This window comes from Pezoporus wallicus, unplaced genomic scaffold (genome assembly GCF_028554395.1).
Source record: "Pezoporus wallicus isolate ANWC-B61680 ecotype Strahan unplaced genomic scaffold, APGP_CSIRO_Pwel_v1 contig_16, whole genome shotgun sequence".
Taxonomy (NCBI): Eukaryota; Metazoa; Chordata; class Aves; order Psittaciformes; family Psittacidae; genus Pezoporus; species Pezoporus wallicus.
In genome coordinates, this window is record NW_026641478.1 from 3881746 (window position 1) to 3904090 (window position 22345).

At 36.7% G+C, this 22345-nt stretch overlaps 1 protein-coding gene across 1 annotated transcript in view; it reads right to left on the minus strand.

The window, feature by feature from the left end:
* MYCBP2 (MYC binding protein 2) overlaps positions 1-22345 on the minus strand; it is a 182406-nt gene that overhangs the window by 130026 nt on the left and 30035 nt on the right. The window contains exons 3-12 of the mRNA XM_057424034.1: positions 17138-17353; positions 14212-14365; positions 12685-12881; positions 12225-12467; positions 11884-11955; positions 8901-8997; positions 4443-4516; positions 3179-3317; positions 2300-2376; positions 636-840 (exon numbers count right to left, since the gene is read on the minus strand). Coding sequence (XP_057280017.1) covers positions 636-840; positions 2300-2376; positions 3179-3317; positions 4443-4516; positions 8901-8997; positions 11884-11955; positions 12225-12467; positions 12685-12881; positions 14212-14365; positions 17138-17353 — 1474 coding nt within the window. The remainder of the gene's footprint in view (positions 1-635; positions 841-2299; positions 2377-3178; positions 3318-4442; positions 4517-8900; positions 8998-11883; positions 11956-12224; positions 12468-12684; positions 12882-14211; positions 14366-17137; positions 17354-22345) is intronic.

Below are 22345 nucleotides of genomic sequence, written 5' to 3' on the forward strand. Positions count from 1 at the left end.
TTGTTATCCAAATACTTTTACACACATGTGTAAAAGTACTACTAGTACTACTATTAACTTCCTTCCCCCTGAATACATTCAAGAATCCACTCCATATGTATCACTGTACTTTAGTCACATTACATTGGAAACCCAGCACATTCCTGCGGAATACATTAATGTAGTTAATCAAATTGATTGTCTTCTCTAATGTCTGAAAAGTTCTGCTTGAAGACAGAAGACCATGCTTCTACAGTTTCTAATCAATGCACTTGTCCATTATGGAGAGGCACTACCTGGCAAAACACCCATTTCCAAAGTTCTCTAAAAGAACTGTGAAGAGGCAAAAGTCTGGCTCTTCAGTACTTCAAAGTCCCAGGCAGACAGCATGGCCTCTTGACCACACGACTGCCTTTTCTCAGGAGAACTCTAAAATAGCATTCCCATCACACAATCCAAAGTGTAGTAAAAGCAAGATCAGCAACTCTTGCTGGGCAACGTGGTCGCACTGGTAGTCAGGACCTGGGGCTCACACAAAATTCAAACCCAGTGGCATGCTTACCTGTTCTTGGAAAACGTTAAACCCTTTATTTTCCAAATTAAAAGTTGGTTAATAGGCTTTTATCAACCATTAGTCAAGCGAGCATAATACGTACTTGATTCACCATCCTCTCCTTTACTAGCAGAACCTGTGAAGAATATGCTCCCATCTTCAGCAACAAGTAAGGCATGTGAGCCATCATGTCCAACAGAGAACTGAATAATCTTTGGAGATTTTGTGATTGGGAGTTCCACCCATTTTCCAGCTGAAGGACCACCTTGTTTGATACCAAGGCTTTGATATTTACCAGTATAATATATCTAGAAGAAAACAGTTTATCATTTTCAGTTACACCACAGCACTTAAAACTTGCATAATTTTTCAAGTTGCACTGTTTTTAAATCTTCTCATTTCAGTACCTCTACCCTAAACCCGTGCATTTCATCTTAATGGGGGAAACATTCTGATTAGATTCTGCTTGTTTTAAAATGTGCTTTCTACTGTGCCACAGTTAGTTTTCATATATAATTGTCTGGCTAGACAAATTAAACCCAAAAGAAAGAGCTGCTCAGAAGAAACTACGTAGAGAAAACTAAGCATTTAGAAGACTTCAGAAAAATGTCTGGTTTGCGGAAAACCAAAATGGTACTATAATAATAAAAAACCAAAAATTAAATACCAAATTGCTACAACTTTGAATATGCTTCAACACATTCTTAAAACTTATTTTCAGTAAATTCACAGTGGCCACAGAGTACATAACACAGAATAAAATATTCCACATCAACAAACAAAACTACAAATATGGACTAAAATGTTTCCTCTACAACCATGATTCTCAATAGTTCTATAAAATGGGTGTGTTAACCTACGTGGGCACTTAAAGCCATTTTCATTGTTTTATAAAGTGTATTTCATACCTAGACACAGAACTTTACATATCAAAACTAGGAATTTGCTTATTTTATATTGAAGACGCATTTGTGCCATTAAATGCCATTTCATGCCATTAAATTTTATTAAGAAAAAATGGTTACGTTTATTTACGAACATTTTCAGCACTTGCACTGTTTTGAAAGCAGCAGAGCAAGGCCTTTATTTCAATAAAAACGCCACAATTATGAACACAGGAAAACAAAGAACTCTGATTATACAAGCTAAATAACATTAGTTTCCCAAACCAAAATAGAAACACAGTAAATCATGTAAAAAGTCATAGTGACAGAAAGCAAAATTATTTTTACATTTCAATGAATATTCAAATGCCTCTGAAATACAGTCTCCACTGAGCAGAACCAACATATGAAACCGTTCCAAAGAGGTTTAAAGGAATGAATTGAAAAACTTTGCATAGGGAAATTCAATAATTCTCCGAGGTATCAGAAAAATCAGGCTGTGATTTAAACAAGTTACAGGGATTAGACTTATGCAAAGTAATGAGGTAAAAAATTCCCAAATGTACATCATTTGTAGACAAAAGGTAATTCTGCCCTTCAAATCTAAAACAAAGCCTCATACTGTCTCTAAGTGAGATCGGCTACAGCAATTCCTATAAACCCAAGCCACAGATTTCTCAATGTTTCCAACACCATCTGTTTATGCTTTCAAATAACCATTTGTCTTTTTCCCTTTAACATGGGCTCCAAAAATGTTTTTAAATACAGTCATATAAATTCATTCTAACATACTAAAAAGGCAAGAAAGGAACTGGGGAAAATTAAAAAGCATTTAGAAATACATTGATGTAATTTGTTCTTTACTAAGGAACATTTTCAGTACCTTTCCACTAGCAGTTTTCATTAGAGCAAACTCTCTTCCAGCACCAAGGACAGCTGATTCCTCATCAAACCCTGTACCTGTGCAAGTAAGATTGCGTTAACTGAACAGTTTAGACAGGCACTTTCACAGACCAGTTTACAGACCTAAATCTGGCAGGGAGAACGTCTCATAATGAAGGTTCTAAGAAAGTCACAAGTGAAACAAAGTTGTGCTGCCACAAGGCGGTTTACCGGGATAGACCTGACAGAGCTGTTCAAAGAGGAAAAGCATTAGCATAAGAGAAACTAGTCAGACAAAAGCTCCATGTAGCCAAAGATGCATCTGTTCTGATAGCGCCAAGAACAGACAGCTAACAGAGAAAAAAAAAAAGCAAACAAAAAAACCCAAAGCAAAAACCAACTGATATTTCTCCAAATTAACTTCACAGACACCAAGAATTTTGCAAGTGAAATTCTGATGCAAAGAATTTATTTCCACATATTTAGTATTTTTCAGTGCATTTCTTTTCCATTAATACAGCCAGCAGTACTTTGAACTTTTGTTAACTTTGACACACAGCAAAGAGCTCTGTAGCTTAAATACATGGTATAGGAGTGCTACTATGAAGTCCACGCTTCAAATAATATTGTATTTATTACAGAACTAGAAGAAAACACTGTAAAACCATGGATAGTGCTACAGACAAAAAGGTGGTTCAGACTGAGCATATAGATTACCATGAGTCAAGTAAGTGCTTTCAAAACCCTCGTACTTCCCCATGTTTATAACTGAGCTACACCTTCTTGCACATAATAAACCCAAACAAAGGCAAGGACAGTGTTTCAGTTTTATTATTTGAATTACTGGGCTTTTTATTAACCCTCAAAGAAGCGGACTTACTGATAATGTGCAGGTCTTTCTCCAGATCAAATAAGGAGATGCCACATGCATGTAAGCATTTTCTAGCAAGCTTAAGCTGCAGTTCTTGTTGCAGTACTGGCTCAGTACTTGTTGCAAATATTCGCACTACAAAGCCATCCTGCAATAAATAAATAAATATTTTTTTTTAAATCTACTTTATGCTGTGGAATAAATGTATTAATTTACTTTTCATGGCCTAAGTACATCCATATAATACTATTTCAGACTAAGTTATTAGGGGACATATTGATAAAGTAACATTTATTATAGAGGTGAAAAGAAGAAAATGCCAAACAGGATGAGCTAACAGACCTTAAATATATTATATATACTGGCTTCTACAAAAATACTATGAACACTATGAAAATAGTACATTGCTATAGAAATAATTAACTTTGAATTTTAATACAGAAATCTTGCTTTTGCAACTATTTACATCTGTCTTTCAAGCCCTCTAATCCTCCCAGTTCAGAACCCCAAATTCTGGCCACGTTAAAAACCCCACAACTGTTCTATTAGCATGAAAATGGATTGATCCTGGTTTCCTTACAGATGCATGTCTGGCATCCCTTGACAACCCTGCCTCACACCATACCTCTTTTACAGCTTTCTCTTAAAAACAAGGACCTGTCCAGAACTAAGAACATAATAACTGTCTGCTGAAGAAAACAGAACAGCTAAAACTGGTTTTGCCCCTACTAGAAACATTTAGTTAGTTTTACAGCTTTGGCCAATAGGCAATTTTTGTATTAAACAAAACAAAACAAAACAAATCTATTTGAACATAGAATCTTTCATACCTCTTGTATTAAATCTGGCTGAAATTCCCCAACAGGTACCAAAGCAATTATAGGGAATTAAATTAGAAAAAAAGAAAAATAATAATTAAGCTCTAAGAAGCTTATCCCATAGAGACCCTGAACAATAACATGTTAAGAAAACATTATTCCACATAAGATTATTTTCCTCAGGAAGAGCAACATTTTTTTTCCTGAAAACTTACCTGAAAAATAGACAAATACCTGAAAAATCTATCAAAAATCAAAATGTCTGGATAGATACCAAACTACTGCTCCTTTATGCACAAATGCGGCAGTTTCTCACTAGCTATCTAGCTAGTTATCTCTAGCTACATGGATTTCAGTGTTAGTGAAGAAGAAGCCAAACAGGAAGCTGTAAGTATTGTAAAATAAAACAATTCAGTTCAGAGAAAAGTGGTTTACCCAATACATGTAAGACTTACATCTCTAGATGCTGCTATTTGATTAATATATTCTCCATCAGTGAAAAGGATATTCTGCCCTTCAGTATGACAATCTGTAAGAGAAAGATGTAGACTGCAGTTTGTATCAGCATACATACAGACACTGTTCTCTGCTTCCAATTTATTCTCATTACGGTGAGACTATGAGAGTTCTCGTTTGTCTAAAGAGAGATCTTACCATTCTGATAACATGTTATTTTATGCTAGGATCTCCTATCAAAAGCATAATCCTCCTTTGTCCCCATAAAAGTTATTAAAGCACTCTCCACTGCATAAAAGTTAAGAACTTACCGTACAATTTAACTGCAAAAGCATTTAGTGTTCACCTGTGAGGGCTATTCTAAACTATAACAACACAACTGAATTATAATTTTCTGAGAGTGTTAGTCTTTATCCTTCCCCAAAGGCTTTATTTTTTTTTTTAATAAAGCCATTCTGTAAAGAAGATTTCCCAGTCCATCATATAAACCCTACAGAAATAAATGAAACAGAACCAAACCTTTCATTATTCTTTTCATTTTTCCATTGTTTATAAATTATACCAAACTACAAAACTAGGAAGGCTGAAAAACTATAAAGCATGTATGTGAATATACTGCACCTCTACTGAAAACAGGTCAGCTACTTCCAAGAAAAACAAGTAAGGAAAGAATTCTGGAATTCTGCCCATATTTTGGGGGAGGGTGGTGGTGGTGAGGACAGGGGAGTGACCACTTTCTCTACAAGTCTTAAAGTATGACTCGACACCATCTCTTCTTCCCTTCCTGCTCTGCTGGCAAAACTACTAACATGGTATTATAAGGCTTGTAAGATGCTCATTTCGTTGATTACACACAGGAAAGAGATCTCTACTGCAGGACAGCTACTTTACACTCTAAATATCTGCTTCATAACCCAAACAAAAATCCAGCAGTCATTTTATCTAACAAATTTAATGCTAAATGAAGCAAATACAACATCTTTCCAGCATACGCAGCAAGTTTCCTAGTTTTTCTAGCTAGCTGGAATGTTCTAACAAAAATAATACAGCTGGAAAACCCCACAGGATTACATAAACCCATAAACATGTTTACATTTTCCTGCTATACTGCCCAGTCTAATACAGTATCTTACCAGAAATAGAATATGCATTAGATGGCCTTCTCTAATTCTCACATCTTGAAGAAACAGACCTGAAGTAGTCAACACACAGGTACGAACCACACAGGCAGTAAGCAGCAAACAGGATGGAGAACAGCAGATACACTGAAGTTTGAAATATTGCTGTCTCAGAAACAATCTCTGATAAACTCTGTCCAAAGTCAGTTCATGTTACTAATTCTCTATGCTGTAAAGTGGTTCTAGTGATAAAACAAAAGAGTTGTCTATAACTTAAGTTCCAAAAAGAATGACATTTCTGAAAGGTTACAGAAAATCGCTAAACTTTAAGAACACTTCAATGGCTGACAATTAAATGCTCACACAACAGTCACGAAAACAGAATATTCTGGCCACCAATGGATCCATATTACACTGTTGGCCAATCTCTTGAGACATTTCAAGAAGAGGCAAGCCCCACAGTAAACTTTTTTGGGTGTTTAGATGTTTTGTAGGTATGTTCATATAGAAAATCTGAACAGGGATGTTTTTGAGGTGTGGGTGTTTTTGTTTGATTTGGGGGGTTTAATGCATATGCTCTTCTGAATCATTCCTAAAATTAGCACTTAATAAGATAACATCCAGGCCCAGCATTAATTATCAAATTAATGAGGAGAGCAAAAAATGGAAGGCAAGTGAAATATCTGCAAAAAGTATATTATAGTGTCTCAGCTAGCAAGGTGCTCTTACTGTAGTTTTATTCAATATGACTTTTGAAATTAGTCTGGGGATGAAGCTATCCAAGATTACTGTATGAAGATTACTGTAACAGAAAGGGCTTCTGTTTTACTTAAAGGACATTAACTATAGACATCTGTTAATCACAAGCCTCCTTAGAGCTTTCAAGAGAAGATGACTGTCAAGCACCACCTTTGTATTTAAATATTTATGCACAGGGTGGTGACACACTGAAACAGGTTGCTCAGACTAGTGGATACCCCATCCCTGCCTGGAGGTGTTATAAGTCAGGCTGAATGGGGTTTTGAGCAATCTGGTCTAGCTGTCCCTGCCCATGGCAGGGGGCTGGAACTAGATGATCTTTAAGGTCCCTTCCAACACAAAACATCCTGTGAGTCTATGACAGAGCATCTTGTGCCTGTTCGTAAGTACTCTTGAGCTCGTCTAGGCTAAACTCAGCAGTACTTTTCAGAATAAGTGACTAGTCCTGAGCACCAAGTTACTCATGTGCAATTTCAAAGAACAATGAAACCACATAACATGTAACTTCCAGATAACATGTAACTTCAACTTCTTCAGCAGAGCATAGCAACCTTTCTAAGCATTACAGTTAAGTTCAAGATGAAAACCTCCTCTAAATTCAGACTCAATCTCCTAGAAAATCTCATAGAACTCAGAGATTACTTTACGGTATTTGGACTGGAAAGACAGATCCACAGCTCAGAGACAGTGTATGAAGCTTGGCAAAAGCATTAGATACAAGAATGCTGACACACAGCCTCATAGCTCCAGACACCCTGTCAGATTTGCTAGATTATCTATTAGAGCAGAAATACTGCCCTTTGAAATAGAAGTTTATGGTTTCAAGAAGCAGATGGATCATACTGCGAAAGGAAAAGATAACATTCCATAGCTCACTAAGTTTTCTAAGGTGATGTGACTTCTAGCTAGGATCAATTCCTAACTGTATCTCCTAATGAACTCCTCAACTCCCATGCATACCTCCATGAATAAATATGAATACCTTATTTAAATGCACTATCACCAACCCAGGCATTTGAAACAGATTAACTCCAGATACATCCATGTCTGAATACCTTACCAAGTAGGAGACATATCAGTGTTCAGCTGTTGCCGAGGTTACTGCTCTGCAGTTCTATCTGGTGTGGCTTTTCAGAACTACAAGGTGTGAGTTATTAGCAGCCACCTCTATTTAGAGTTATGTACCTACTTAGGTTTCCTCAAGATATATACCTCCCATTCCCCTTCATTCCTTCTAACAGGAAATGGAAATAACCAGAAGTGGACCCCTTTGAATTCGCCCTAGACAAAAGAACAAGACCATCTCTGCTCACAATGTAACACTGACAGAAGTGCAGAAAGTAAAAATAGCAAGTTCAAGGGCTGAAATACAAAGGATAGGCATTATAAAAACATCTAGCATCCACTTCGACACCATCAGAAACCATACAAAATGCAACTGTGTGAAATACTTTGAGGGATTTATGATTGGGTATTCCTGCAGTTACAAAATTTCCTTTTGCACTGAAAGATTAATAAATTTTTTTTTTTAGCAGGCATGCTCTTGTTTAATTTGTGACTTTTTACAGTATAAACACAATACAGTCTGTCTTGAAGAACGACATTTGTCACTGAGATTTGAAAAAGAAAGCTAGCAGTTCAGAGGTGCAGACTTTCAATGTGCTCGTGTCTCTCAAGCCTTGCACAAATAGCAATGATTTGTTTACCAGTGGCAACATAATTGAGAACCTCAAAGGATCCTATTAGTTGAAGCTACCTTGAGGTGAAGAAGTAGAAGAACAGTTCTACAAAGCAATTTAAAAATTACTGTTTGTGTTAGAAATACAGAAAGCCTGGAGATTTTTTCCTGAGGTTTCAATCAGTGCCTTTTTATTCATGTCAGGATGCATCACAAAATCTTTCTTCTGATGTACAGAATAAGGCTGTAGTTGTTCAATCAAAAGATACGCTTATGCCTTTCTACTGTTTTTTGTGAGTGGCTAAGAACAGATATGTTTTTCCAGAAGGTCATTAAAGGATGTTCTGAGAACATCCTCATCTTCAAAACAGAGACACAAGTTATGAGGCTCCTTTGCAAAGAACACCCCAAATGAAAAGCCCAAACAAAACTACAAAAAAACCCCGAAACAGATAAATGAAAATCCACAATTTAAACAGCAGGAGCACAGTTCCTCAATGTTCATTAGCCTCCTTTGATTACTGAATACAAATGAGTTTGGCCACAGTTTACTACCTAGATGTAAGAGCTACTGAAAACAAGGTCACAGCTGAGCCAAATGCTCAAAGTTTAAACAAGTGGTGAAATAAAAATTCTTTAAGAAGGGAGTTAAGCTCTTGGAGTCTTTAAATCAAAATGAGCATACATTCTAAAATGTTGCAATATTCTTGTAGCAGTCAGAGTAAGATGGAAGACCTCTGAATGAAATACTGCAGTTGGCCTAGTGCAGCAAACCAAAGTCATAAAAAAGCAGTCTCTTCATAATCTCAAAGTCTGTCTCAGTTTCTCTTCTGCTTACCTGAAAACATATAGCATGTAAACGTGCTATGCTATATAACCCTCTCGTAGCTGGAGGCTCTTACCTGGCAAAGCAACTGTACCGTCTTGTTCCAAGGTTTCAGGGTTTATTCTTATGGCTGTCATACTGTGGTTATTCGCATCTCTATATAATAAATAACCCTGGTAAGAGTAACAATATATATATTGTTATGGAAATATTCTTAATTACATTAAAGGGCATTGTCAAGAGTGAAAAAAATGCAATCGTCTCAGTATTTTTTAAAAATTTTGGAAACCTTTTAGTTTTACATTAAAATTACTTAATTTTATCAACTTTTTTCCACTAATCAAATTCTACAGTAAAAAAGGAAATTTGACCTCCTTCCTCCACCATTTTTACATGCTGTAGATCAGCATACTAAAGATCATATACAGCTTTTGAAGCCATACATAGTAATGCTGTTCTTCGTATGTGCATACAATTACAGTTCAGATCCACAGCCACAGTAAAAACCAGTGTTCCTGTTCCCACTTTCCAAATCAACAGAAGATTCACAGGAATTCCAGGAAGGAAATGCATATATTACCCTATATAGAAAGGTGATTATTAATAAATACGTGCATTAAAAACTAGAGAATTTTTCAAAACCCTTGATTAACTACTTCAACCCCCACGCTAACAAGATTCCATGTATTTACTCTCTAAGCTCTTCAAAGAAATGCCCACAAAGTATATGGTGATTTTGGTGACAGCAGCCATGACACAAGGTTACATACAATGAGTTACATACACTGCTCACTTCCTATCTCGTAGCCAGACCTAAGGGAATGGACATATTCAGGACTACTGATTTTCTCTTTCTGGTTCTCCATGTGCAGAATACCTTCATTTCCCCAAAACTACCTATTCTGGTCAGCAGTCCATGTCAGGAAGTCTCCTTTGGTATACCAAAATAGTATCCTCTCTGTTCATTTGTGTATATATTTGTAAGGTTTGATTCAGTCACCAGTTTAGAAGGCTTTTCAGTATAAAGATCTGTCTACCTGAAACGCACATTTGAGGTTTATTGTTTATACCTATAATTCTGAGTGCATGTTTAAAAAAATACTGTCAAGTGAGGTTTTCTTAGCTTAAACAAGATTGGTTCCATAAGCCCCCATGTGCGCATAACGTGCACAGATCCGTAAGAGAGGCAATATGGCAACTTTGCTCTCCTATCTTTTTTGATGCTACAATGCTTGTGGACCCTTCAAAGATTTTGAGGGAGCAGGGCAGGAACACATTTGCAGAATTTACGCTTAGAAAGCACTTCAGCTATAAAAGCAGCTACAGAAGAAGGCTACTTAAGTGCTCTTATAAACACACTCATTGAAGGTGACTGAGGCCAAGAAAAAATAGTATGCACCTGAAGGAGCGTTGCAGAGGCCAACATGAAAAATGACTAAGTAATGATCCTGACAACAGCAGCATCATAGCAGGAGATACAACAATGGCTTACACTTGCTTTAAGCACAACTGACCTCAGGTGGGGCTTCCACGCATATAAGAATGGATGCATTTCACAGGGAGGTCATTAAGGCTTAACCTCAGAATACCTTCATCTGTCAAACCTAATTATAATCATCAACAGAAAAATCCAACCAACCCTTTTACTTCCATCTAAACTACTTGAAATTTCCTGAATAAATCAATCTCCGTGACATTTGAAAAATCAAACCCACACAAACTAGGAAAAATAAGTAAAGAGCATCAGACAAGAAAAAGTTTCAGTCTAAAATAACTGATACGATGAAGTTAGAAAAATCATTTCAATTTGAGCTGACTTAACCAAGCAACTGAAGTGAAATGAGACTGAAGGCACATCTTAACCTCTTTTACGAACACATACTTAGCAAGAAGTGCAATTTACACATCTTCCTATAAATACAGCCCCAGAGTGACATTCTTCCAACTGTGTCTTTGGGTACAGTCATTGGGACTACATACACCTGTACAAGCACTCAGAGAAGAATATCAAAGACATTTATAGATACGTACAAGATGTCCAAATGCGTAACTCTATATAGTGAAACTGTATGGATCCTATTACTTTCTAAACTGATAAAATGGGCTCTTGAATGAAGGCATCCTCATATGTGTATTGTGCCAGTATTGCTTTTGATGACCTGTTTTGATACTAAACAAAACCCGATGTTGTGTGTGTATGCATATATATGAGACAACTGCATAATAGAATACATATTTGTACCGAACAATTTAACTTCAAAACATGGCAAGGAGTGCACTTAATTTCACAATGGGACAATGAGATCACTCATAAAAATTACTTAGTAGTTATAAGATAAAGTAAATTAATTATTTTCTGAAATTTAATTTGTATTTTGTTGTGGGGGTTGTTTTTGTTTCTGTTGCGGTTTGTTGTCGGGTTTTTTGAGCGTGAGAAAGAGAACACATATAGTGGTAATAACAGGATTCTAAACACCCCACAATTTTTATAATGAATGGCAAAGCTATAAAAAACGGTGGTTGACATTCCAGAAACTAACTCTAAGAAAAGAAAATATCTAAATATAGTTAACTCTGCAGTGGTAACATGAACAATTATCTCTACATACGGCTTACGCACCCTCAATCCTCCCCCAACCAAAACAGCATTTCCTTATTTTACTGCAAATGTTTTAAAGGCAACTTATTTTCATAAATAGATGTTTCAAGTATTTTTATGCTATTTTTTTGCAAAAGCATACTTTTACATCCACTAACTTCCTCAAGAAGCATACATCCACTCACTGTACAAATCATAAATTTACATGTTAAACCATCATATTGTGAGAAAGCCTAGAGTGACAACACCAGTGAAACTTTTCATTACACATTTCTATATATTAGCTACATCAGATGTTCCTCATCTTCCGCAATTTAAAAGTCAGTACCAAAAACCTGATTTTTACAACTGAAGTCAAAACAATGGTACATTATCCATGTAAGCTTACTCTAAGCCAAGGTCTACTTAAATTACTCATGAGGGATGGGGGGTGGGGTGCATGTTTTAAGTATTCACCTACCTGAGCATAGCCTAGCCAAGACTTTTTTTCCTTTCTATTTTTGATGCGGGATGTAGAATTGTATATATGGCCCTGGAAAGCAAAAAAATTGAATCATTTAATAAATATAAGAGTAACTATTTTACAAATAATCATTTACTATCTAACAATGTCTTGAACCATATCGACAAGCAAAAATTTTAAGAAAATATTGTAAAATTCTCATAGAAATAACCAGAAAAATTTAGGCAAACTGCAGCAGAACTGATCATTAGTAAGCTCAAAGATTCTCAATGGAAACAGAACATCATAAAAGTTATTATTTTAACTGCCATTCATCAGGGAAGAAGAAATCACATTACCCTCACTGTCCCGCTATATCCAGAACCGATTTTGTAAAGTCCATCTTTACACAAGAGATAAAGGAAAAAGCCATCACTCTGAAGTAGGCACTGGTCATCATCATCTACAGATATTTCTTTCAATGGCCATTTGTGCATCAAGGCTGCCTTCTTTATCCCATTACTGAACCAGTCCTGGATTTGGATTTTGCCCACCAGAACTGCCTGTACACTCCGTTGAAGAGAGTTTAAAATGGTTGGCACCTAAATGGTAAAATGAAGAGTAAAAAACACAACTCTTTTTCAAATGGTGCATTTTCTGTTCTATCTCTAACTCAAGAAAGATAAAGAAAAACCTACTCTTATTGCAAAACTAGCAAGGGTAAACAAAATGACTGAATTTACACAACAGATCTTCTCAGAACTCATGTACGCATCATTTACATAAACCCCCAGATACAGAGAAGTTTTATTGCAAGACCTGAATAGTCTGACAAGCATGGCTGCCATTATTGGTGAGGATAGCAGAGATTGCTTGCAACGTCCTTCCTGTCTCTCCCCATGCAGCTACCAAACTGAAGAGGCAAGCACAGGAAAGTGCTGTCAAGGACTGTCCTGTACTGTCATTCATTCCTGTGCTACGGACAGTTATCTCCAGAAGAAGCTGGAACAGGGATTCTGCAGATAAAACACAGTAATTATACAGAAAAAAGTCACAAAAATCACACAAAGCAATTTGCCAGTCAATGTGAAATTAAAACTTACAAAAAAATACATCTTTCCTCAGCCATAAGTTTAGCCCTAGAAAACAAAGCATCCCATTTAAATAGGCCTAAAACATCCTGAACTTTTCATTCTTTTTCCACCAGAAAATGCTGAGTCCTGATTATCCCAACAGCTATAGAAGAAAATCAAAGCCCTTCTATTACAGTGGAACACATTAACAAGAAATGGGCCAGAATTATTTTACCTGCCTATTCAGTCTACCTCATCACTAAGACGATGTGTAGGTCTTTATGACCATGATCCATGTTGAAGCACATCCCATTTCTCAGAAACAAGCATTTCAAATCAAAGCTTGAAAATTATTCTGATCATGTGCCTCTTTTCAAGCACTGTGTAGTGACTGAACATCTGTAACAATCAAGGTGTGAACTGAAATCCATCTCAATTTTTTTGATTGCATACACAAATAATCACTAAGGCAGCAATCAAAACAAAGCCTTCTTTGTGGCTTTTTAATACTCTGGAGCATTAAGCCTTCTGGAGCAAACTACTATCATGTTCGGAAATGGAATACTGTTGAGCCATAATATAGGAAAACATACATAAAAACTCTGAAGATGTATTTTATTTTACTTTTAAACAAAAGATGCTACAGCCTAGCCTTCCTCACAGTTCTATAAACCAGTAAAAACTATGAATTAACAAAAAATAATTAGATTTTAACTTAGATGGCATAATTATACACTCAAAGCCGTCAGAAGTTCAACTTTAATTTTCAGTATCATTAAAAACAAAATTAATTTTCAGGGAAGCTTTTGGATGACCAGAGGAAACAAATGCAAGAATTCTGACACTTTTCTTAATAGCTTTATATAAATTGCAACATTAATTAGCTAAGCTATACATTACAACAGCAGATGGTAAGTTCACTGTAGTAGAACTATCCTCTTTCCAGGAAGACCAAGTATTTTATATCTTCAGTAAGTCAAATGAATTTTTAAGGTTGTACGGTTTACCATGTTTCACTGAAATGTTGCATTACACAGCAACAAAATCCTTCATATATATACACACACATACCCCAAGATTACTGTTCTACAAAAAATTAATGCTGAGAAAGTACTGGTTACACCATAAGGAGTTTACCCTCCAGAATAAAGTCAGTCAGTTGAGAACAAGCACATTACTATCTCACAAAAATACCTGCAAGAAACCATTTTATTCTGTCCAACACAGTAACAGATACATATTAATACAAATACAGTAATAGATGAGACATTACCTAGGACTTCAGGAGGTTCCGACTGCAGGCCTTCTGGTTGCTGGCCCTGAAGCACATTAAGTAGGGCTTGTAGGCTCCTGAGACACAAAGATGGATGAGAAAATCTTGTCTCCTTTATCAGTTCAAAGACTTCACATAATCCAACTTCAATGATCTAAGGAAGAACAGATATTTCAGAGTAACTGTTAGTATTTTCGCATCTTCACCAATAAGGGTATATCCCAATGTTCACAGAACAAGATAGTTATTTGAATAACAAAAATGTAATACAGAATACAAAGGCATTAAATACAAAATACAAAAGAATTAAAATCAAGAACCCACCTTACACAACTGTACTAGCAAATACTCGAAGTAATGTCATTATATGAAAGCACTTACCTAAGCAGAGTAATAGTTCCCTGAAAAACTTGTTTTTTTTATAATGTAAGACAAACTGTGCCTCTGAGGACTTCTAATTTCTATGCAGTTCACACTTTGACAGACCTTTTTCCTTGCTCATTAATGAGAACCAGCAAGCTAGAATTGACTTGCAGCCTGAATTCCCAAATTGAGTAATGATGCATTTGACAGCTGATACTGGCAGAACTAGTACTTTCCTCTTCAAAGCCTCTGAGATTATTTTTTGTCACAAAAATGAGGATTAATTGCTCGTCACTGGAACTCCATGTGTACTTGGACATGCATTATGCCAACAGATACAGCATCTGTAAAAGCACTGTTACAGCCACTCCTGATTTTCCCTTTTAGGATTGATGAATATTCTGAGATTACAATTATTTTCTCCACTGAATGTTTCCTTTCACTTCCTTTTCAAAGTATGTAGCAATGATGAAGGTAAAAGAAGGTGGTTAACTAATTACAAATAAGCAACCTGTCCTGGGTTCAGCAGCAGCAGTCTTTTTTCTCCTTCTTAGTAGCTGGTGCACTGCTGTGTTTTGACTTTCAGCCTGGGAACAGCACTGATAACACCAATGTATTTAGTTGTTGCTACGCAACGTTTACTCTGACCAAGGACTTTCTGAGTCTCATGCTCTGCCAGGGAGGAGGGGAAGCTGGGAGGAAGCAGAAACAGGACATCAGACCTAAAATAGCCAGAGAGGTATTCCATACCACAGCACGTCATGCCCACTATATAAACTGGGGGCAGTTACCCGGAAGGGCTACATCACTGCTCAGGTTGGGCTGGACATAGGTCAGTGAGTGGTGAGCAGTTGTATTCTCTTCCCTTGTTATTTCCCTTATTATTATCATTGGTGATAGCAGTAGTGATTTGTGTTATACCTTAGTTACTGGACTGTTCCTCTCTCAACCCATGGGAGTTGCATTCTTTCGATTCTCCTCCCCATCCTTCTCGGAGTGGGGGAAGGAGGTAGGGGAAGAGTGAGCTGTGTGGTTCTGAGTTACCATCTGGGTTTAAACCATGACACATGAAAGAAAGTTTCCTACCTACAGTTTCCCTACCATTTTTTCTAAGCCACCCTCTTTTTAAACCTGCACCACTTTCCTGGCTTACCCTTCTGATAAGCTAACACCTTTAAACAGTATCAGTGTTTTAGTTTCCACATGCAAGTGTTCTTGGAACATCCTTCCTGGATCCTCTTTCATTTCAAAATCTCTTTAAGACTCCACTGAATTCTTTATAAATGCTAATAGCTACATTGCCTTTTATTTATATTTCAAATGACACATCTACAATCACTTGCTAATTCACTTAACACAATCCCCAAGGAGTCAAAGGCAGCTCATAAACAAGGGGAATGGCTCTAAACTGCAAGAGGAGAGACAGGAAGGTGAGATACTGGCACAGGTTGTCCAGAGAAGCTGTAGCTGCCCCATCCCTGGAAGTGTTCAAGGCCAGGCTGGATAGGGCTTTGAGTAACCTCATCCAGTGGAAGGTGTCCCCGGCCCATAGCAGGGAGGGTTGGAACCCTCTATTTACTTTGTGACTTATCCATGAAATTTCAGTTACCAAATTGCAGTTACATGACTTTGTTTTATTCCTTTTCAATTCTCCACCACTATATTTGGGTGCCAACTCTGCCCTTCAGATAATGCTACCTAAACACAAGCACTTATAAAATTCTTATTTTCTAAGCAACTAGAACATTCTACATAATCACTGCTGCAAGAATATTTTTAATTCAGTGTTTGGTTTAGAACAAAGAAAAAGTTAATATGAATGCACTTTTTAGACTCAGAACAACAAAAGGAACCAGGATTCATAGCATCAATAAGCTAGCAATAATCAAAACCAGATGCACAGAAGTTACATAGTACAAAACCAGTAAATCAGCAAATTAAGAAAAAAAAAAAATCAGTAACTCCTATATAAATTATAAGCACAGAAGTAGCGAACAGTAAAACACCTACCCTGTTGAACTGTAATGTCCAAATTCTTAATGTGCATTACTATAGTGCCAAAAGGCACTAGAGCCAGAACAGGGGATGATCAAAAAACTAAGGTAGTAAGAATAATAGGCAATTATTGCAATTACACATATACCTGGCAAATCATCTTGGAAAACACTCTGCCAGTTGAATTCCAAGAGGAGAGAGATTTATTCTTTTACAGGGTAAAGCAAAAGAAAGCAGCCTTTATCACTACAGGTAGTAGTCTCACAGATAAGAGCTGCCTTGTTTACATTTTTTGTAGACCTTTGAGGCTGTCGGTTATTTTCCACCACCAGTAAAGGAGTACATGCTTAATGTTTACCTGACATTTAACTGACTTAAAATTAATTACTTGGATATACAGATCTTCCTAATTCAACAAATCAGACGATTCTGGATTAGACTGACTACAAATAAACTATAGCTATTTTCTGAGCAGCTGGCTTGTAATGCCGTTCTTTATTCCCCACAAAGAACATACCAACACTAGATGAAATGCATGGCACGCTTTAAACTATATCCAGTTACTTGCCTTTGGGAGTTTAATAGGTGGCTCTTTGGATTCCTCTTCTTCATCACTGTCCGAATCCCCACTCTGTACACTGTTCTTTGAAGCCAGAGATACAGATACTTCCTTTTTTTGCCACTCCAACACACAATGGCGGACATTGCAGTAAACATTAAAAGCTGAAGGGTTGCTGTGTAATTTGATATCTGGTATGGTTATGGTACTCTCTAGGTTTTCAGTCTGAAAAACAAGATTAGTTTTAAGTTTATTAGAAGTTTCATGCTTTGCTAAATGTAAGTAATCTTAACAGTCTGAAATTTTGGCCAACGAAACGAGTCTTAAGCTGGGGACTAAACTTTCCTGTTGAAGTACAAATTATATTTCAGGGAAGAAAGGAGGAAGATGAAGGTATTGCGCTATATTCCATCTGGCCTTAGTCTCTGCCTCTCATAACTTGTTGAGGACACTGGGACGGAAAATGAAAACAGCTCAGGCTGTGGAATGGTCCAAACCTCTGCCACAGTAAAAAGTCTATTCTCTTCTTAACAGGGTCAGCTGTCAGGGTTTTTTTAATTATTCCTGGATTTTAAAAGCATTATTCTACTTTTTCATTTTAGCCTCTTATTAAATAATAATAAAATATAAGCTAAATGTAGATTAGAAATTAAAATACCATTACTTGTTTTGTCATTAAATGACAACAGATGGCAAGTTCAAAAACTCCCCTGGCAGGATGTTGTGAATAATAATTTTGTGACTAATAAATACCTAGTGGACGAACTACTGAATACAAAAATCTATCAAAGCCTATGGCATCACAAGACACCATCCGGTTTTCACAAGCCCCAGGCTGCAAAGTAAGAGTTGAGAAATTGTTCTGAGAAACTACCACTACCCTGCCCCTCCTGCCCTTGGCATCTACTAGCGGCACACTACTGTCAGCCACTGCCAAGACAAAGAGCCTCCACGAAGCTGTCATTAGACTTGGAAAATTATTAGGGAAAAAAAAATTAATTCTAAAAGCATCTTTTAAATACTGACCTCTACTCTTCCTTTCTGCTACAGTAAGATGGGACAAGAAATGACGGACTTAAAAACCAAAATGCCACAACAACAAAAAATCCCTAGGCAGGGTTATACTTTCTCTTCCACTGTGCATTACCAAATACTAGGCTGGTTTGAACACGGACTCTGAAAAATTGGACTTCAAGCATATAGGAGGAAGCAATCCCCTGTAATACCCTGATGGAGACAGAAGGAACAGAGACTACCTAAGCAGAGAAGGCCTAGGTTAAGCGTAAATGACGAAACTGTTTCAACATGCAAGGAAAAATTTGGAGGGTAAAGGACAAATATGCCTCAACTTGCAAGGAAAAATTTGGACATACATTAGGACAGACTGAGTCAAGGTCATGACTACTATCACAAGGCTATTTTGGTTTGTTTCTTGTATTCTTGCAGGGCAGTGAGGGTGGAGGCTTTCTGTCTTTTTATTGAACTGGTATTGTGAATGACAACCTTCATTTGGGAGGAAAGTATGCAGCAAACTGTAGTACAGTGATTCAGAACTCATCAGAGGGGAATACACATCTATAAGAACAGTGATAGGAAAGAGGACTTTAATACAAAACAAGGGAAAAGAAGTTTGAGAACCATGAAGTGGATAATGTTTTAATGGGGTGGTTTATTCTGCAATATAGTAGTCACAACTTTGTATATCAAAATACAGCAATAGTTCATAACACATTTTTATCCGTGGTTATTATTACCAGAAATAACACTGGCTTCTAAGTTAGATCATTTAACACCAGATTTTACAAAACTTAAATAAATAAATAAATAAATAAATAAAAATAGCTTCAAAATATTTCAGTTTACACATTTCATTTTACTTTTGACTATATTATTATTCTAACTGTACTGGTACGTATTTGCCTATCTTTCCTTTCCATTATTACTACAAAATTATTGCAAGCTAAAACATCAAGAATCAATGACTTCCTCTATACCCTATTTTATACAACACAGACAGTGTGTTAATTTTTTACCTGTGTCAGTGTTAGCAGTAAGCAAAAACAATAAAGATAGAATGGGGAGAGGAGGGGAGAAAAAAAGCAAGCTGGAAAAGGTTCCCTACAAACTTACTGGAAATGTGGGGGCTTTCTCGCTTGTTTTTTTAGCACAACATAACTTCTGCCATTAGGGCTTGAAAGATCACATAAGTTTGGTCCTTGTTAAGCATGAGTGTCTTTGAAATAATAAAGCTGATGTTAAAACCCCACAAGAACTCAAACCTCACATTAATCCAGTATCGCAATGCATCACAATAGATTTGGACTGATATCAATGACAATGAGCTACTACATACTTTAAAATATATTTGGCACCAGAAAACTAAACAGCTGTAACATATGACTCCTCTGTATGTCAAATATTCATACATATACTCCAAGAGTTTTTCCAGCTGCTGCTAAGGCAAACACACAAGGTAAGCTTTCAGCTTTAAAACTAACACAGCTGAACTCAGCTTAAAAAGAAGGAAAATTTAGTAAGTTTCTGATGCATTTCCTAGTTTACTGTTAGTTACAGGAAGACAAAAGTATCTGGAATCTCTTAAATATCTCTGTCTGAAGTTCACTTATCTAATTAGTATCAGATATTGCAAATACAAAATATGTGAAGAGTTTCCATTCTGGTTTTCTTGTCAGGAGTTCAGCTTAGCTTGTGTTCCAGAACAGCCTCAGTTTTGTAGCTCACATAGCCTCTTTTGAAATAGGTTGGTCAAGTTAACCAGCACAGATAATTTCAGACATGACAGTGGCAGACAAAACATCAATGTATGTTTTCTTGCTTATTAATGAAAAGCTGACTAATTTTCAGAAATTAACTCCTTCCTTATCCTTAATACAAATATTTAAAAGTCCCTTACCTAATGTGTTAGCTTTTAAATAGTAAGCACTTTAACCGTTCTATCTTTCTGTGTTCAGTGTCTCAGTCTTTTACGACAGGGCAAACTACAGTTATATACAGTAATCTCCTACCCCGACTTCAACAGCACAATATTCTCCAGAACCCAAAACACCCTGCTCTATCTGAACAGTGAAGCACTAGAATATATGACTCGTTAGTTTAATTCCTAGCTGTTATGCTAACCCACTGTATAAATTTCTTATTTCATACCTCTATTTTCTCTTCACAATACCATATCTGAGATCTGCAAATTCTTTGAAACTAGAAGTATATTATACTTCATTCTGTTATACACTCAAAAAATACAGTAGCAATCCTAACACAGGTACTTGAGAATTTTGTCAGTTTAAAAGGACAGGCCTTACGACTGCATGAAATAAATCCCTTTTTGAACAGTAAGCTGAATAATAAGGGTTGTAAGAACAGGTTAAAACTTAAGAATAATTATGACTCTCACTATTTACCATCTTTCACTTGAGGAGAATATAAAAACTCAACTGAATTAATGTTAAATGCATAAGCATACAGATGCTTGGGATGCCTAAAGGCAAAAAGAAAGGTGCTGAATGCCAAGGCATTTTCTGGTTGGAGAGTAGGAACAGAACTTCCAAACATCACCTTGTTCTCTCTCCCCCCACAAACTTCACTATAAGGTAAACACCACTGACAATTTATTCATGATGGATTTGCTCAAGTCTCTGAGGAGTTTAAACTGCAGTAGCAGTCATTTTTCTCCTTCATGGTAGCTGGTGCAGTGCTGTGTTTTGACTTCCAGCCTGGGAACAGTGCTGGTGATACCGATGTTTTCGGTTGTTGCAAGTGATGTTTACCCTGACCAAGGACTTTGTGAGGCTCATGCTCTGCCAGGGAGGAGGGGAAGCTGGGAGGAAGCAGAGACAGGATGCCTGACCCAGACTAGCCAAAGAGGTATTCCATACCACAGCACGTCATGCCCAGGGCAGGGGGTAACTGAAAGTTACCCGGAAGGGCTGGTAGACTGCAGGGTTGGAGGAGGTATCGTATCAGGTATCGGGGGGGGGGGGGCAAGTTATTGGTCGGCTGGTGATGAGGTGTTGTATTCTCTTCCCTTGTTATTTCCTTTATCGTTATTATTGGTGGTAGCAGTAGTGATTTGTGTTATACCTTAGTTACTAAATTGTTCTTATCTCAACCTGTGGGAGTTGCATTCTTTTGATTCTCCTCTCCATCCCTCTGGGAGTAGGGGGAGGGAAAGAAGTGTGTGAACGAGTTGCCTGACTGGGTTTAAACCACAACAGATCGCTATGAAAATCTAACCACTAACTGTACCTACAGAACCCCATTTAATAATTCTTACATCAAAATTAAAAAGTCTATTTTAAGTTACAACAATTCTCATAATGATACTGCAATTCATGTTGGCACAAAGTACTTCTACATTGCCAAGGAAAATGGTAGAAGATTAAGACAAAATGTTAATCGACTTCTAAAAAACTCACTGAAGCAGTTTATTAATTTTGCACATATCTAGGATTACTAATAATCTAATCAACTGCTCTAGAGCTGTGAGATATATTATGTCAAAAACTCCACCCTATAGCTTGTTTCTTGGTATTAAGAGTATCAAGATTCACAGAAGTATGAAATAGCTTTACATGACACTGTGTATACAACGAAAATCTACAATCATATTTTCTGCACCTCCAAATGGCCTTTTCTTAATGGCTGCTGGAATTCTGCAATCCAAAGCACTTACCAAGTATAAACATGACTGGAAGCCCAGCTTCCAGGATGCCTTAGTGAAGAGCAGATGATAGGCTCTACCTTTCTGCTCTCCCAAAGCATTTTGATTCTCAAAATATGAAATTGCTACCACTTTAAAAAACAATGGAGCATCAAGACTGGAAAACATAACGATGCTTTTTGATTTAGTGACTTTCACATGAGCTGTAAGAAAGTGGGACATTCTGAAATTTTTGTCTTTTTTGTTTCACTTGGTACCATCGTGAACTGAAAATGCAACATCTTAATCTAGATACATGATGAAACATACATTATAGAACTTAACAGATATCCAGTATTCATCACATCTTCTGTCTCAAGTGCTGCAAAACTTTATTTGTGCTAGACAAAACATTTTAAATCAATTTTTATGGAAAGGAAGAGCAATTTTTAAACACAATGTCATTCTCACAAAATGTACAATATTAGGCTTTAAAAAGAAGATGCTAAAGCCGCACAAGGTGAGGCAACAGTGATGAAAGATCATTCTGATGGTCAGGA